This window comes from Hyaena hyaena, unplaced genomic scaffold (genome assembly GCF_003009895.1).
Source record: "Hyaena hyaena isolate Hyena2069 unplaced genomic scaffold, ASM300989v1 scaffold_25, whole genome shotgun sequence".
Classification (NCBI taxonomy): domain Eukaryota; kingdom Metazoa; phylum Chordata; class Mammalia; order Carnivora; family Hyaenidae; genus Hyaena; species Hyaena hyaena.
The window spans coordinates 951,941-969,692 of record NW_024080657.1 but is presented as its reverse complement, the minus strand read 5'-3'; the positions used below and the strand labels follow the sequence as shown (position 1 = coordinate 969,692).

The window sequence follows — 17,752 nt, the reverse complement described above, 5'->3', positions numbered from 1 at the left end:
GGCACCGTTAATGTTTTGGGCTGGATAACTGTTGCGGGGGACTGTCGTGCATATTGTAGGATGTTCAGCATCATCCCTGGCCTCTATCCACTAGATGCCAACACCACTCAGTTGTGACAACCAAAATGTCTCCAGACATTGTCCAGTGTCCCCTAGGGGCACAGTCTCCCTAGATGAGAACCACTGCCATAGGGATAGGCCTCCAATAATAGGAGTATGTCTGGAAGGTTTTTTGGGGGGCGGGGGCTGGTTTTTTGGCCTATCCCTCTATTATTGATTATGCACCTCTTATGTGCCAGGTGGTTTACATACTTTCTGTCTTAATCATCAGAATATCCCTTTGAAGTAGATTGTATTTTTCCTCACTTAGAAGATGAAAAACTGGCTTGCCTGGTCAGTATGTGGCAGTCAGGACTGAAACCCAGGTCTGTCGCATTGTGAACCCTGAGTCCTTTCCACTGTGTGATCTCATCACCTCTGTGGCTTGCCATGTCTCTTTAAGGAAAAACCTAGAGATGTGTATCATTTCATCTTGTCTTTTTGCCCATTCTCATAGATAGGCTCTTAGCCAGAAAATGTCACTGTACCCTTCTAAGCTTCAGGGAGCTAGAGGAAGTCTAGTCCCAGCCTGTTAGGGAGAGATTTGTCCTGAGATGACTATCAGGAAGCATTCTCAGAATAGCTTTAAGTAAGGCTTATGTTAACTTGTCTCTTGTCATTTGTTGGTACTTTTCCCATTTAATTTTAGTATGCTTGTAATTTTGTCTATGGCTCAGAATTGTGAAGAAGTGGGCAATTTTGCCATGCTTGTTTTGGCTCCAGTGATGAAAAGAAGCAACTGCCAGTGCCTATCTTTGTTTTGGGGGGCAGACATTGTATAGAAGTGTGAACTGATTTTTTTCTTAAATAGCATTTAACTATTTTTAGTGCATTTTCACAGATACTATCTTCTTTAAATCTCCCAACCTCATATGAAATAAGTAGTTAAAGGTATTTTTAACTCTATTTTACAAATAAGGCTCAGAGAGGTTATATGATTTGTCTAAAAGGTAGTGTCTAGGAAAATGGTGAGCCCATATCTGTTGACTTCAGCTTGGATCAGGGGATCTAGGGCTCTGCCCACCACCTGCTGCTCTTGGAGCTGGTCATTCCAACCTCCTCAACCAACAGACCATGTAACAAACAGGAGAGCTGACTGAATTGTGCTTCATTTTCCCTAACCTCAACTGCATTCAAGTATGCGCCAGAAAAGACTAACAGAAAAATAACAAAACATTAATGATAGCAGCTATTTCTCAATAGAGAGATGATGAATGATTACAATTTTCTTTATAGTTCTCTACAGTGAGCGTGTACTTTCCTTTTTGTAGTTGGAACATCAGAAAAAAAGGATTTGGTATAGTACAAAAAATACTAAACCTAGTGAAACCCAAAGGGCAGTCTTGAGAAAATAAATAGAAGGCCACAACTGGCTTCTGCAGAATTGAGGAAGTATCAAGTAGGTTGAATAAGTATTTAGTGGGGAAGAATAGAAACAACTTATTTACTTCTTTTTGGTTGTTAAAATAGAAAGTGAGATATAGACCCTATTGCGGTTTAAGTTTTCCATCTCTACTTGTGACTGGAAATGTAAGCAGAGGAGAGAAAACCCGTGAATGAGCTTGTAACTTTCAAGACAGCAGAGACAGGCGAAGGGTTAGTGCCAAGGTTTCTTAAAAAAAAAAAAGTGAAAAACAGAGTTGTTGACCTTTTCATTAAAGAATATTTGTGAAGTGCTACTTTTATGCTTTGGAGGGTGGGTGTCCTTTAATGTGCTAAGAAGTGATTGTCACCCGTTGTCAGAAATGGCCTAGATGGTACTGCAGCAGGAAGTGAGTTCCCCAGCAAGTAATGGTACCACTGTGACAGTCCACTGTCAACTGGCTACAGGATCAGCAGGAGATGGTGGAAGAAGCCATAGACACAAGGTGCCTAAGGAGTTTTTAGTGCAGGAGGTCGGTGACACATGACATTAGCCTGAAAGTATATTAGGGAAGAGGTTATTTTGGACTTGAAATTGTACTTTTTCAGCAGTATGCAGATGATTATCTGATTGTAGATAGTTTTATCCAACCTCTTTATAAATTTCTTTGTGAAGTCTCAGTTTCTTAATTAGTAATTTTTGAAGTCTATCAGTGATTTAAATACATATACATGCATGCCCACAAGAAAAAACACACACGTGCATATATATATAATTTTCACTTTGGGTTTTCAGCTTGATCAGATGTCTATTTAAAAATGGTTTATTGGGGCACCTGGGTGGCTCAGTCAGTTAAGTGTCTGACTTTTGGTTTCGGCTCATGTCATGGTCTCACAGTTCGTGGGTTTGAGCCCCACATTGGATTCTGCACTGATGGTGCAGAGCCTGCTTGGGATTCTGTCTCCCTGCCCTGTCTGCCCCTACCCCACTCTCTCTCAAAATAAATAAACTTTAAAAGAATTTTAAAAATAAAGGTTTATTGATGATTGTAAAACATTGATTTATTAATCTGTGTTAGTTGAATTAATCTATTAACAAAGAAAAAGACTATTTTCTAGGCTTATCTAACCCTTCTGCTTGTACAGTTCCCCATCTTTCCACTTTCTGTTGGTAAGGATTATTGTCTTTTGTTACTAGAAATGCCATATTTTATTTAGTTTTTTTTTTTTTTTCAAATCAGCTTGTTTTTAAAACTTTTATTGTTGTAACAACTCCTTCTCCCCACTTTAGTTCCTAGAGTACATGTAACTTTGGTATTCATTTCTTACTCAAATTGAGTATCTCTAGTTTGAGATGCTTATAACCTTTAAAAATGATGTTTACTGCATTTACTGAGTACCGGGACTGGGAATAGAGTTACCCAACCCCACTTCAGGTTCACAGAACAGGTAGATTTGCCCCAGATCTCTTATGTTGGTAGTTGATGCTAAGGTCTTATGCATCTTGTCTTTATATCTGTTGTTTTCTGTCTTTTGAAACTATATGTACCTCTTGACTAGATCTCATGTTGGGAAACTACATTTCTCTTCTCCTTAGCCATGTTTTTTAAATGTTTTATTTATTTCTGAGAGAGAGACAGCATGAGCAGGGGAGGGTCAGAGAGAGAGGGAGACACAGAATCTGAAACAGGCTCCAGGCTCTGAGCTGTCAGCACAGAGCCTGATGTGGGGCTCGAACCCATGAACCGTGAGATCATGACCTGAGCCGAAGTCAGATGCCCAACTGACTGAGCCACCCAGGCGCCCCATATGTTAATTATACTGGAATTAAAGTAAACAACTGTTAGTCTTTTTCCAATTATTAGTACAGTACCTTTTCTCTGGGAGTCTAGCTGTGAACGTTGGATAAAGAACACATGGTTATTATTTGCCAGATACTTAACAAAGTGGCTTCGGTTTCTGGAGAGAATTGTCTCTTTCTGCTTTTGGTATTTCAGAGGATTTGTGCTCATCTCAGGCTTTAGGAACTTAAAAAATGCCTCATGACTGTGATCATGTGGTTGTGAGGAAGGAAAACTCATACATACAATAACAGCTGCTTCCCAAAGAGCTCATCAGAATTTGTGTCTGTGTTCTATGACCAAGAGTTGAGTTCTGTCTAGAGTAATTTTCTCTAATTTTTCTAAGTCTCTAAAGGAACCTCTGGGAACCCAAAAGATTGAAGCCCTAATATGGACTGTTTGTATATATCATTATTTCTCAAAAGATTAAATGAATCTTTAAACCTTATATTACAAAATAACAAGTTACAAACATTTTTTGTATCATACCAGATCCTTTTTTTTCTAGTGTTCTCATTACAGAAAGGGACTTACTTGCTTATTGTAGGGAAGTGTAAAGAAAATTATAATCATCCATAACCTCTCTATTGAAAAATAGCTACTATCGTTAACGTTTTGGTATTTTTCTGGTAGTCTTTTTTGGTACATATTAATGTAGTTGAAGTCAGACTGTAAAGACTATAGCCTACTTTATTTTCACTTAGTCACCATATCCTACTGAAGTCATTCTACCCTAGGGCATGAGAGGGCCTTTCCTTTTGCTTCTCACAATCTAACTAGAAATTAAATGCAATGACTTATCTGAAGGAGTTCTCAGGCATTTTGTGGGGCTAGTAGGAGTGGCAGAACACTATGATTCTTGTTGCCAGTGGCAGCATTGCTCAGAGATGTGCTACCCGGTCCCATCTGCGTGGTGTCTTAGGTGTCTTTCTGTGCTGTTACTGCATCAGACTTTATTTTGTGAATGTGATTTCATGCCAAGAACAGTATATCAGGCTAGCTGTCTCTACCACTCTTTCCTCTTCTTGGTCCCATCTCCTCTCTGCGATTGGTAATCTATTGTGACTTTACTGCCAATTTTAGAGAAACAAGGGTGTGCTCATCCATAGCCTTATTCGTTCAGAAGCTGTTTCTAGATAAGTGCTGTCCAGAAGTTCTGAATAATCGAAATGGAAAAATGGAAATTCTGCAATAATGGAAATGCTCTGTATCTGCACTGCCCAGTAATTACAGTAGCTACTAGCCACATGTGTCTTTTTTTTTTTAATATTTTTATTTTATTTCTAGGATAGAGAGAGACAGCATGAACAGGGGAGGGTCAGAGAGAGAGGGAGACACAGACTCTGAAACAGGCTCCAGGCTCTGAGCTGGCAGTCAGCACAGAGCCCGACGCAGGGCTCGAACCCACGAACCGCGAGATCATGACCTAAGCGAAAGTCGGATGCTTAACCGACTAAGCCACCCAGGCGCCCCTAGCCACATGTGCCTTTGAGCACTTGGAATCTGAGTAATGTGACTGAGAAACTGGATTTTTTAATTTTAATTAAAAAAATTTTTAATGTTTATTTATTTTTTGAGAGAGATAGAGAGAGAGCATGAGCAGGGGAGGGGGAGAGAGAGAGGGAGACACAGAATCTGAAGCAGGCTCCTGGCTCTGAGCTGTCAGCATAGAACCCGATGCCCAGCTTGAAGTCAACAAACTGTTAGATCGTGACCGGAGCCAAAGTCAGAGGCTTAACCAACTGAGCCACCCAGGCACCCCTATTTTAGTTAATTTTAATTGCCACATGTGACTAATGGCTACCCTAGTAGGTAGTGTCACTCTAGATCATCTCAGCAGGTTCTGCTAGTTAACTCTTACGGAGACGACAGTTCATATCTTAGAGGTTTTGTGTGTGTGTGTGTGGTTTGTTTTTTTTGTTTGTTTTTATGCATGGGGCTGTGTTTTTAACCTGTCTTGTTGTGCCGGCAGTGTGGGTAGTGGATATAGAACTACTTCTGAGAGGATCTTGAAAAGAGTATGGGACTACTTCATACTCCCTTGGGATCAGAAATATAGATCCTGTCTGGAGGGGCAGCTTTTGGGAAGGTGTTCAGTAGTGGCTCCACACCTCTTGGAAGCCAATTATAGACAGAACAGATATGTTATAACAGTTTCTAAAGAATGAGACTTTGTGAAAGATGAAATCAGAATGGATTTTCCCCTCTCAAATACATCACTCATTATCCTTTTTATATACCCTTAGGTCATATTTTTGGAACTCGGCATCTGAAATGCTACAAAAATGCCTCTGAGTCGTTGCCATTAATTTTTTTTTTCAATCAAACATTACTATGATATTACCTCTTTTTAGAAGCCTGGTGAATTCTCCTTGGATCTTTTGACTGTGTTCTACTTGTGAAATGGCTCAGTGACTTATCCTTTTTTCCTATGAGCAATTTTATGAGATGCAACAGATAGGCCAGTGTATTAAAAATCCTGTTTTGTCTGTCTTTCCTTCCTTCAGTGACATTGCCTTTTTCCCTTGTTAAATTACAAGTCTTCCATTTCTGATCCATCTATATCTTTGTTCTCTTCTTGATCCTTTCTTTAATTCCTGGTTCTGGGCACCCTGGCTCCTGCCTGCCTTTGTTCCTCTCAGGGTTGGCTTCCAACCGCCTTTTCCCGGGTACTTCCTGTGTGGGTTGTGAGTGTCCCCTAAGACTCTGATCCTTGTTTTACGCTCTTCCCACAAGTTCTCACTGCTCTCTTTAGGGGGGGAAGCAGGAAGTTGCAAACATTACTGGGCAGCCAGGCTTCTTTCCTTTATCTTCACAGGAAGCCTGCCAAAGTGTAATCTTTAGTCTTAACCTTTTACATGTTAGGAGCCCACTCTGCCTTTGAAGCCTTTTGATGAGAATCATTTTAGTTTTATGGCAACCAAGAGGCTGCACGTGCACTGCTTGCACTGTGAAATGAATTTGTTGCACATTTGGGGAAGCCACATGGGGAAACTGACTGTGTTTTCTGCCTTCTGTTGACAGACTGGTACACGAAACTTCCAGGACTTTGACTGTCAGGTAAGGACTGTACAAGCACCAAGGGGGCTGTGTACAGGATCTCTGCAGTGCTTCCCTCCCTGTGCCTGTGGCCTTGTAGAAGTGGATCTGTCTTCGTAGCTATTCATAACTCCTTCATGTTCTTTTGGTCATTGGATCAGGTTTATTTATTTATTTATTTTTTTAATTTTTTTTTTTAAGGTTTTTTTAATTTATTTCTAGAGAGAGAGAGAGCGTGAGCAGGGGAGGGTCAGAGAGAGAGGGAGTCACAGACTGAAACAGGCTCCAGGCTCTGAGCTGGCAGTCAGCACAGAGCCCGACGCGGGGCTCGAACCCACGAACCGTGAGATCATGACCTAAGCGAAAGTCGGACGCTTAACCGACTAAGCCACCCAGGCGCCCCAGGATCAGGTTTATTTAAAATGATTTGCTGGGTGTTCAAAAATTGCCTGCCAGGTGCCTGTGTTATGGTTGTAGGTTACTGGGTTGAGCAGTCACTTTGTGATTAAGAGCTCCTCCCCTCAGCTGATACTGGAAACCCCAGTCATAGGTGTTAAATGGAGTATTGTCATCTCACTGCAGAGAGGTGGGGGAGGGGAGTCGGGAGGGGAGATTGATCAACAAAATCTTTTTCTCAAAGAAAAAGACAAATTAACTAAATATTATTAATACAAATGCAGATTTCTTTTGACTTTATGCTTGGAGATGCAAAATTCAACTCGATTCATTAGTATTTAATTAAATAATATTGTTCTTCCTAGTTGCTTTTGCCTATAGCTCTATTGCCAATTTGCAGATCAATAAAATGAACTAGCATCTCTCCATCTATCTACTTTATCTATTGACTGGCCCTGAAAGAAATGGGAGGAAGAAGTGAGGTCATGGAAACAAGAACGCTATTTGGGGATGGATACATAGCAGTGGTTGTCTGAAGCAACATGAAGTAAACTCAGAGGATACTAGGCAGGGAAGGAAGGGGTGGAAAACCAGCTTCCTTGCTTCCAGGATTCAGCCATCCTGTACACACATAGGCAAATAGTTATTTTCAGATATGCATTTTATGTTAAGTACATTGGAGTCTGTCTATAACATGAGTATCAAAAGAAAGAACTAATACCTATCTTGCAGGCAAACCACTTATAATAATATTGGGTACCTATTGTAGATACTAAATATAAACATCTCCAGTTCTTGGAGCACTATCACAAGGTGGTTCTTTTGATCCTTGTTTTACAGACCAGGAAATTGAGAATCAGTTTTCATAACTTGCCATTGGGTAGAATTGGGGTTGCAAAACCCCACTCTTCCTGGATCTGTTCTTCCTGGTGCTTGTTCTTTCCCACCTGGAAATGTCCACACAGCTGAGAAGTTGTAAGGAGTTGAGTCGTTCTGAAAGCTGAAATTCTTTAACAGAACAGCTGAAACTGATGTCGTTAGGGAGCAGGCTCATAGCATTGCTACAGATTTCTGAATCCCAGTACCAAACACCTCTTGGTATGACTATTTGGTATTTTATGTATATACAAGAGAATCAACCGAGTGCTGTTAAGGTCAGGTTTGGGTTTACTTGTTTTTAATTTGACCAAACTTCAGTTATAGTTTGGATCTAGGTTGAACCAGTTGAATTTGACTGTTGTTAATATATGATATAATTTACCTAGGAGGAGATCATTTGAGTAAGGGTGACAGTAAAATTCAAAATGAAAACTTCCACAAGTTATATGTATGTATGTATATACATGTGAATATATATATATTTCAACATAGAAGTGTAGAAGCAGGGGGACCTGGGTGGCTCAGTCATTTAAGCATCTAACTCTTGATCTCAGCTCAAGTCTTGATCTCAGAGTTGTGAGTTCAAATTCTGTGTTGGGCTCTACACTGGGCATGGAGCCTACTTAAAAAAAAAAGTGAAGAAGCATTGGTTTTCACCAAATTGAGTACCACCTGCCTGAAAGAGAAAAATGAAATTTAAAAAAACTACATGCTCACTACAAGATAGTTAAGAAAATAAAAAGTAAATAAATAAAAATTACTTGTTATTTCACTAGTGTATGATATTTGGTATATATCCTTTATGATTTTTCCACACATAAGTGTACTTAGATATAAATGAAATTGAGTTTTAGAAATATAATTATGAATCATTTTTTTAAAATTAAGGCTTAAAAATAGTCTGGCAAAAACTCTTGATATTTTTGGTGAAGCTTTAATATAGTAACATGTTCTGGCCTTGTGAAATAAAACTTTTAGTTCAGTCCCAATACAAATAGATGGTGGCAGGTGTTGTCACTGTCACTTGTCTGTCACTGTTATGAACGTACAGGTTTTTTGTGTTCCAAAGAAGAAAAAAACATAGACTCTTCTTTTTTCCTCCTAGCTCTCAAAAATCTTCTACCACCATTCTTGTTTGTCTCTTTGTTAAAGGCTTATGTGATGCTTTGCAAACTGGAGACAATTGGATCAAGAGTCTAGTGACAGTTTGATAGAAGGCCCAAGAGCTAGGAACTGTGATGTGAGAAGTCTAGAATGGCCTGGTTTGCATGAAGTCTTCCCGGAAACCATTGGGCATTCTTAGGAGACAAAACAGATCTACAGCCAGCATTGTCACTAAATGTTAAAGCATTCAGCAATGGCTTTGGTGTTGACCATTAGCATTACTGTAGCACTAGGTTATCTGAAGCCATTTAATCAGGGCTTCCTTCTGATCTCTGTCTTGCCTCAGAAAAATCAAGGAATACGTGATGACTTCCCAGGAAGTTACCTTAGCGGCATCAACCAAGCTCACAACTTCACTCTGAACCATGTTTTCCCTCTGTTTTCTTTACCAATCAACTACATGCTTTTTTTTTTTTCTCTCCAGTAATTGAAATTATAATTAGAAGTTTACCATTTCTCAGGTATTGGCTGCTGTCTCACAGAACATGTTACTCTTGATCTCTGGGTTGTGAATTCAGGTCCCACATTGGGCCTAGATCTTACTTTAAAAAAAAAAAAAAAGTTTACCATTTTTCTTGGTTCTTTGTTTGTCCTAAGTCACTTTATTGATATTTAACTCCACTGAGACAAACAGCAGTTATATGTGACTATAAGGTAATGTGGGAAGAGGTGGTGAGAGGTGACATGCTTAGGGTTGATGAGAAAGGAGAAAAGCGCCTACTGCCATTTGAAACAATGTATCAGCAGACTTAGTGTCCATTTGTCTGTGTAGGTGCTGCTTAATTTTCCTTTCCTCGTGAGACAGTTTAAAGGTTTAGAAATAAGGGGGCGCATAGGTGGCTCAGTCCATTAAGCGTCAGACTTTGGCTCAGGTCAGGATCTCACAGTTCATGAGTTCGAGCCCTGCGTCGGGCTGTATGCTGACAGCTCAGAGCCTGGAGCCTGTTTTGGATTCTGTGTGTGTGCCTCTCCCTCTCTCTCTCTCTGCCCCTCCCTGGCTGTCACTGTCTCTCTCTCAAAAATAAATATTAAAAAAACTTTTTAAAAAAAGTTTTAGAATTAGAGCTGAGACATATGCTATAGAAACTGTATTTGATATATTGCTGTAAAAAATAACACTTATCTTGGGGTGCCTGGCTGGCTCAGTCAGGAAAGCATGCAACTCCTGATCTCTGGGTTGTGAGTTCGAGCCCCACATTGGGTGTAAAGATTACTTAAAAATAAAATGTTAAATAAATAATAACACTTACTTTATGTAACATCAGAAACAAATTTAGAAAAGTATAAAAATAAAGGTTGCCTATGATCCTGCTACCTAGAGCTAACCATATTTTATTTTATTTCTTTTTAGTTTTTACTTTTATGTTCAGGTTATTGAAAGAGTACATGCTCATAGTTGAGTATATGGAAAGCACAGAGAATTATGCAGAACAAAAAAATTCATATAATCTGGGGACAACTATATTATTATGTTTGGTATTGAAATAGATATGTGTGTGTATATAATTTTTATAAAAGTAACCTTTTATTAAAAAAAATTTTTTTTAAGTTTTTTAATTTATTTTGAGGGGGGTAGAGAGAGAATCCCAAGCAGGCTCCACACTGTCAGCACAGAACCCAGCGCAGGACTGTATCCCACAAACTGCCGAACTGTGATAATGACCTGAGCTGAAGTTAAGAGTTGCTTCTTAACCAACCAAGCCACCCAGGCACCCCTACAAAGTAACTTTTAAATTTATATAGTTGCCAAATTGAATATACAATTTTGTGTCCCCTTTCCTGACTTAATTAGAACACAGTTTCATTTCTATATCATTTTTATTTTAAACACTCATAAAAATAATTTCTGAGAGGTGATTATTATTTCCTCATCTGGCTATACCATGACTTAACTATTCCATTATTTTTGGAAATTAGATCACTTATAATATGTTCAGTTTACTCAATGTTGGGTTTTTTAAAAATTTTTTTAATGTTTTATTTATTTTTGAGAAACAGAGGCAGCGTGAGCAGGGGAGGGTCAGAGAGAGGGAGACAAAGAATCCGAAGTAGGTTCCAGGCCCTGAGCTAGCTGTCAGCACAGAGCCCGGCGCAGGGCTTGAACCCACGAACTGTGAGATTATGACCTGAGCCAAAGTTGGATGCTTAACCCACTGAGCCACCCAGGCGCTCTTCACTGAACGTTTTGTACATAAATTTTATCTACACTATAGAATGCTTCCTTAGATGGACTCTTGGAATGAGCATATTTAGAGCTCTTGGCATATTTTATCAAATTATCTTCCACTTCTACCAGAGGGGTACTCCATAAATATTAATGGAGAGTGAAAAGCTGCTGTCTGCCAGGATATATCATTCCTATAGAAGTGACTAATAATGGAGTGCACTCATAAGAATGGAGTTCTTGCTCCTGGAATAATCCAGGCATGGCCAAGGGCTGAGTAATTTCATGCTAGCTGCTTAATTGCAGTAGCTCTTTGGGGAACTGATTTATAGAACCCAACAGTGAGGGTTGGTTTTTAGTACTGCAGTTCAAATGTGTATGTGACTGCCTCTTCTAAAGGGGCTTAAACAACTTTAAACTCTTTTTTTGAGAAGTTAAAAATTCCTTGATTTTTTATTCCAGTACTACTACTACAATTCACTGGGTGATCTACCTGATGCCATGAAAAGGAAAAAAGAAAAACCTACAATAGATATAAAGGCCTCAGGAATGTACGTCTAGTTGTATTATTATTAAACAGCTTTAAATTCTTGAAGATCATTCGATGAATGGGCACTTTTACAAAATAAGAATTAAGTGAAATAAATATCCTAAAAGTTCTTTCCCCAGGAAAGAGGTGTTTGGAGAGAGCTGGAATTCAGGTATCTGCTATAATCTGTTAGAAAGTTTGACCAGCTCCATGCTCCTCTTTGGCCTGGAAGGATGTGAATGCAGCTCCAATCCACCTTTCAGCCTCTTGTCCCACTGCTTCTTTATATATACTCCCCACTCTCAAGAGAGCTGGAATTATTACTGGCCTTCCTCACTTCTATACCACATGCTTTTCCTTTCTGGTGGCCTTTGTTCACAGTTCTCCCTTTAAGATGCCCCATCTTTTTGAGTTTGATTGTGTCATAGTTGTTTGGGGGAGTGGGCCAGGCAGAGGTTGATTTTAGTATGTTCTAAGGATATAAGTGACTTTTTTCCTCATGGGGGGATAAAAAAGAATCTTCTGGGAAAAGCAGAAGTCCTTTTTGTCAGCACCCCATTCTCATTTCCCTTTTCCCCTGACACTAGAAGGTTTTATTTCTCTGATGAGCTCATGGGCAAAATGGCTGCCAACTTCCCCAAACCCACATCCTTCAGCTTACTAGCCTCACTGCTTAAAAGAAGATCTTTACCTATATCTCTAGGGAAAAGTCCAGGGGCAGATTCTTGTTGGCTTAGCATGGGTCACGTGTACATTCACTCATTGTGGCCAGAGAGTAGGGTGTTTGAATTGGCCAGACCTGGAACCCCTCCTGTCTGGGCTTTTCTACCTAGAAAGTTAGTGTTCTGGGCCATTGCATGTGGGTTAAGTAACCCTGCACTCTTTTTCTCCTCATAGAAGAGGAGACTAACTATAGCTATGTGAAGATGATACTAGAGTTGGCTTTGAAGGAAGAAAAGATAGATTTTATGTGTGGACATATTATAAAAGAGGCTTCTATGAAGACCATGAATTGTGAGAAGGCCCAGAGATGTGGGTGGTTGAGATGTAACAGTAGAAACAGTCTGCAAGTGTGTTGACTGAACTAGGCTGAAAGAGTTAGGAGGAGGAGGGAGAGTGTTGAGACCAGAGTCAGGGAAAAGTGTCCTGGAACTTCAGAAAAGGAAAAGCGATCTGTTGATAGGCAGAAGGCTGACAAATCTCAGAGGCAAATTCTTCTCCTATGGGAGTAAATAAGGTTATGCAAAGAATCTTTTACCCCTACACAGAGGTAAGATAGTAGAGATATTATATCAAAAATTCCTAGGGCGCCCGGGTGGCTCAGTCTGTTAAGTATCCAGCTCTTGGTTTCAGCTCCGGTCATGATCTCAGGGTTTGTGAGATTGAGCCCCATGGCAGGGTTCCCTGCTTGGGATATTTTTCTCTCCCTCTCTCTCTTGCCTTCCTTCTCGTGCACGTGTATGCACATGCGCTCTCTCGCTTTCAAAATAAACAAACTTAAAAAAATTTCTGTATAATAACAAAAACTGTACCCAAGGCTCATAAGTAGCCTGCTTACTAGAAACAATAAAATTTCATGCTAATAATATCATGTTGATATTTCCAAGAGTATGTTGTCATTCAAGTTTTCCTAAACTATTTCAGATTGGCCAGGGAGAAGAAGTATTATCAGGTGTGAAGTGATCAAAAATTAACTGAGTTCAGAGAGAGAAGGCAAGTCAGATTGTGTAATTCTGGTAACAGTACATTTAGCTGAGGTAAGAGGACTCATGAAAAAAAAGGTGAAAATTGATTATTATAAAATGATGGTAATATCCTAAACTCTTAAATTCTTTTTTGAAATGGTTTTTATTTCAACTTCAGTTAACACAGTGTTATATTAGTTTCAAGTATACAATATAGTGACTCAACAATTCCATACCTCACTCAGTGCTCATTACAAGTGCACTCCTTAATTCCCATCACCTGTTTAACCTTCCCCCCTACCCCAACTCCTCCTTATAAACTCGTAAATTCTTTTTTTTTAATTTTTTAAAAATTTGTTAATGTTTTATTTATTTTTGAGAGAGAGAGAGAGAGACAGTGTGAGTAGGGGAGGGTCAGAGAAAGAGGGAGACACAGAATCTGAAGCAGGCTCCAGGCTCTGAGCTAGCTGTCAACACAGAGCCCAACGCAGGGCTCGAACCCACGAACCACGAGATCATGACCTGAGCTGAAGTTGGATGCTCAACCAACTGAGCCACCCGTGCGCTCCATAAACTCGTAAAGTCTTTTTAGACTCTTCGATTATAAGTTACATCTTTGAGGGATCCCTGGGTGCCTCAGTTGGTTAAGTGTCCAGGACTTGATTTTTGGCTCGGGTGATGATCTCACATTTCCTGAGATCAAGCCTTGCGTTGGGTTTTGCACTGACAGCATGGAGCCTGCTTAGAATTCTCTTTCCCTTTCTCTTTCCGCCCCTTCCGACTCATGTATGTGCTCTCTCGCAAAATAAATAATAAAAACATATTTAAAAAAGAAAGTTGCCTCTTTTTAAAATGATTTATTACTTATTTTTGAGAGCGTGAGAGAGAGAGAGAGAGAGCGCATGAGTTAGGGAAGGTAAGGAAGAGGAGACACAGAAGCTGAAGCAGGCTCTAGGCTCTGAGGTATCAGCACAATCTGATGCAGGGCTCGAACTCAAACCGTTGAGATCATGATCTGAGCTGAAGTTGGACACTTAACTGACTGAGCCATCCAGGTGCCCCAAAATTTATGTCTTTGATTAAGAGGGAGATGCAGTCCAGGATGGAGACAGGACCAATATGATTTCAGGTCATTTTATAGCCTGGAGAATAAAGGGGTTGTGTTTAAGAAGTTCGTATCCTTGGAGGTGATAAATAATCAGAGTGCTGGGAAAGTTCTATGACCAGAGCCTGTTAGACACTACTTGGGCTGTGCCCTTTGAGCGCAGGCTCTCATTGTGTAGTCACACTGTCTGGAATGCTGGAGCGAAGGGTGAGGTAATTGGAAAAAGAGCCTGTGAAACAGATGATCATTGACTAAAGTAGAAAGGTGGCAGCAGCAGCAGCCCTGCAATTGCCTGACCATAGCCAGGGTCTCTGCACACTCCTCTCCAGATGGAGACTTGTTCCAGCTATTCACACACAGACTCACAAAGGATATATTTACGAGTCCACTTGGAGGTGAGTGTCTCCTTTCTTTTCATATTTTTTATTCTACTAAGAACATTTACATTCACGTACTTTAAAAATGAGGACTGATGGATGTGGGGGGGAGGAGGGGATGGGCATAGAGGAGGACACTTATGGGGATGAGCACTGAGTGTTATGTGGAAACTAATTTGACAATAAACTTATTTGTAAAAAAAAAAAATATTTTTTCAATGGGATCAAATGTGGTAATCTTGGCAAATTTACAGACTTAGAGAAGTCTAATTCTTAATGATTTCTTGCAATAAATAGACTAAATGATTTTATGACCAGGCATTGTGACTGATGAGCAACAGTTACATATCGACAGATATTAAAAATGTATTTATGGTAACTAGATTGTGTGAACGGTAGCATTTTCAGAAGATGGTTTCTCTGTACATCAAATTAATGGTTTTCCTTCAGACTAAGAGACATAAAGTACTTGGAAAAAGGTTAGGTTAAGTCCTCATGTGGTGACCAGACCCCACTGAAAACTACACGATTTAATCATTTCCTTTCTAAGAAAAATCAGCCGTAGTTACTATATAATTAATCCATCNTGATGGATGTGGGGGGGAGGAGGGGATGGGCATAGAGGAGGACACTTATGGGGATGAGCACTGAGTGTTATGTGGAAACTAATTTGACAATAAACTATTTGTAAAAAATAAATTAATTAATTAATTAATTAAAAGACATTAAAAAAAAGAAAAAAAAATGAGGAGAAACGGTACAAGACACTGACAACCAAGTGTTGCTCCAAATAGGGGGCAGGACTCTTGGCCCGTGAATACTCCAGTCGTTACGTAATACGAGGGCTTATAACGGGGAGGTAGGGACCGAGATCTCCCTAAAAAGTCGAAGTCCTGTAGGGATCCAGTTTTAACTCTGAATTTCTCCAGATTAAGAAATGATGACATTAGTTACTTTGCCTTATTCCCTCATCTTCTTATGGAGTGTTCTTTTTTACCCCATCTGTTATGTCTCCCTTTTTATCATCCTTCTCCTGAACTTTCCTGACAGCTCACAATTCACCCCACACACAGAACACATGCTCTCACCATCAGCTACCTAGCTTTGGGAGGTCCTGCTAGCATTAGGGCCACAGGGTTAACTGGTTTTTCCCTCCATCCTCAGTAGCACAGCTGAAGCCAAGCAGGAGTATTTTAGCAAAACTTTACTGAAGGTTCTGGCAACCTGATTGTGAAGCTGACAGATTGTTGCAATCTCTTCAGCTTGGCTTTTCCTGTAGTGTTGCCCTTTGGGCAGGAGGAGCCAGCTTCCTTTATTCCTTAGCCAGTGTTCCTTTATTCCTTCTCTCTCTCATGAAGTAAAACATGGGGCAAGGGGAAGGTAATGAAACATGAGAGAGATAAAAGCCTTCTTGAGTTCCCTTTCTGAATGTGTCAGGTCCCAGAAGGAAACAAAATCTTAAAGTTAGTGTACATTCCTTCTCTAAATATTATGCTTTAAATATATGTATGTAAACATGCAATGTATATAGTGTTGCTTTTTAAAAAATATAAGTGTTATGTACATACCCTTCTGTATTTCTACTCAGCATTATATTTTCAACATTTTGTCTGTGTATTAATACATCTAGTTCTAGTTCATTTTAATCTGTATTTCATTATGAATAGATCATTATCAGTTTTCCTATTGATATTTAGGCTATTTCCAGATTTTTTGATATGATAAATAAGGCTGTAGTATACCTCTCTGTATATATCTTTTTGTGTGTGTGACCATGTTTGAGAATTTCTTTAATTATATCTAAAAGTAAAAGTTCTGTAGGGTAGACACCCCTTAGCTTTACTAGAGACTACTGGATTGTTCTCCAGAGTAGTTGCTCTAGTTTGCATGCCTACCAACAGTGTATGAGAGTTCTTTCTTCTCTGTATCTTGGTCAACACTTGGTGTTATCTAACTTTAAAATTTTTGCCATTCTGGTATATGTGAACTGGCATCTCATTGAATTTAATTTGCACTTTCCTGGCTGCTAATAGAGTTAATGCTTTCTCCTCAGTTTTCTATCATGGTTTCCTGTTTATTTCTTTCATAGCACTCATTACATGCTATTATTATGGGTTGGTTAATTTGTGTGTTCATTGCCTGCCTTCCTGTCTAGAATATCATCTCTGTGAGAACAGAGATCACATCTCTCTCGTTTACTCTTTTATCTCCAGATCTTAATCTGGGGTCTGGTAGTAGGAATTCAATAAATAGTTGTTTAATGAAGGAACCTGAATAGTGGTGGGGGTGAGCAGTTCCTCAGTATGTCTGACATTGCTACAAGAGAAATGCTTATATTGTAACAGGAATTTATTTCTTTATATTCATCCCTTTTAAACCCTATACTTCATAGCCAGTTTGAAGTATCTGATTCTTTCCTTCATTTCTTACCTCCCCTTTCCAAGTCTTTTGAATAGGCTTGAATAGGAGGTAGCAGAAATAGAGAAATGCAGAAATAGTCACTCATGATTTGATAGAGATTATCTGCTCCAGCCTGGGGCCTATGACTTCAGATATACTGATATTGAATTAGCCTATGATTATTTTGTGCCCCACATCAGAGAAGAAACCAGAGTTCTGATGATGTTCATTATTTGATAGGAAATTAAGTTGGAAGCTCTCTGCCTTTGCTGGGATTCTTATTGACAGAGTTAATCTTATCCTGTCTACATCTTATCCTATCTACTATAAGACTATCTGAGATAGGGAGGACTCCATCCGCAAGAATTCACTAGGCTAGACATGGTGATTTTTTATTTTTGAGAAATAGAGACATTGAAGAGGACTAGAATAAATCTCAGTGACTTTTCTACAGTTCCTGTCTTTTCTACCCAGTCACTCTTAGTGCTGGTCCCAGCAGCTCCAACTGCATCTTGTTCCAGCTTTTTTCTTTCTTTCTTTTTTAAAATTTTTTATAGTTTATTTATTTTTGAGACAGAGAGAGACAGAGCATGAGTGGGGGAGGGGCAGAGAGAGAGGGAGACATAGAATCCAAAACAGGCTCCAGGCTCTGAGCTGTCAGCACAGAGCCCGATGCGGGGCTCGAACCCACGAACCATGAGATCTGACCTGA

General features: G+C 39.5%; 1 protein-coding gene across 3 annotated transcripts in view; it reads left to right on the top strand.

Annotated features, from left to right (window-relative positions):
• NDRG3 (NDRG family member 3) overlaps window positions 1-17,752 on the top strand; it is a 67,323-nt gene that overhangs the window by 19,415 nt on the left and 30,156 nt on the right. For 2 of the 3 annotated variants that reach the window (XM_039227138.1, XM_039227140.1), the window contains exons 3-4: window positions 6,327-6,362; window positions 14,593-14,658. In XM_039227138.1, the coding sequence (XP_039083069.1) occupies window positions 6,327-6,362; window positions 14,593-14,658 (102 nt within the window). The remainder of the gene's footprint in view (window positions 1-6,326; window positions 6,363-14,592; window positions 14,659-17,752) is intronic. The other variant, XM_039227139.1, reaches the window with a different exon arrangement.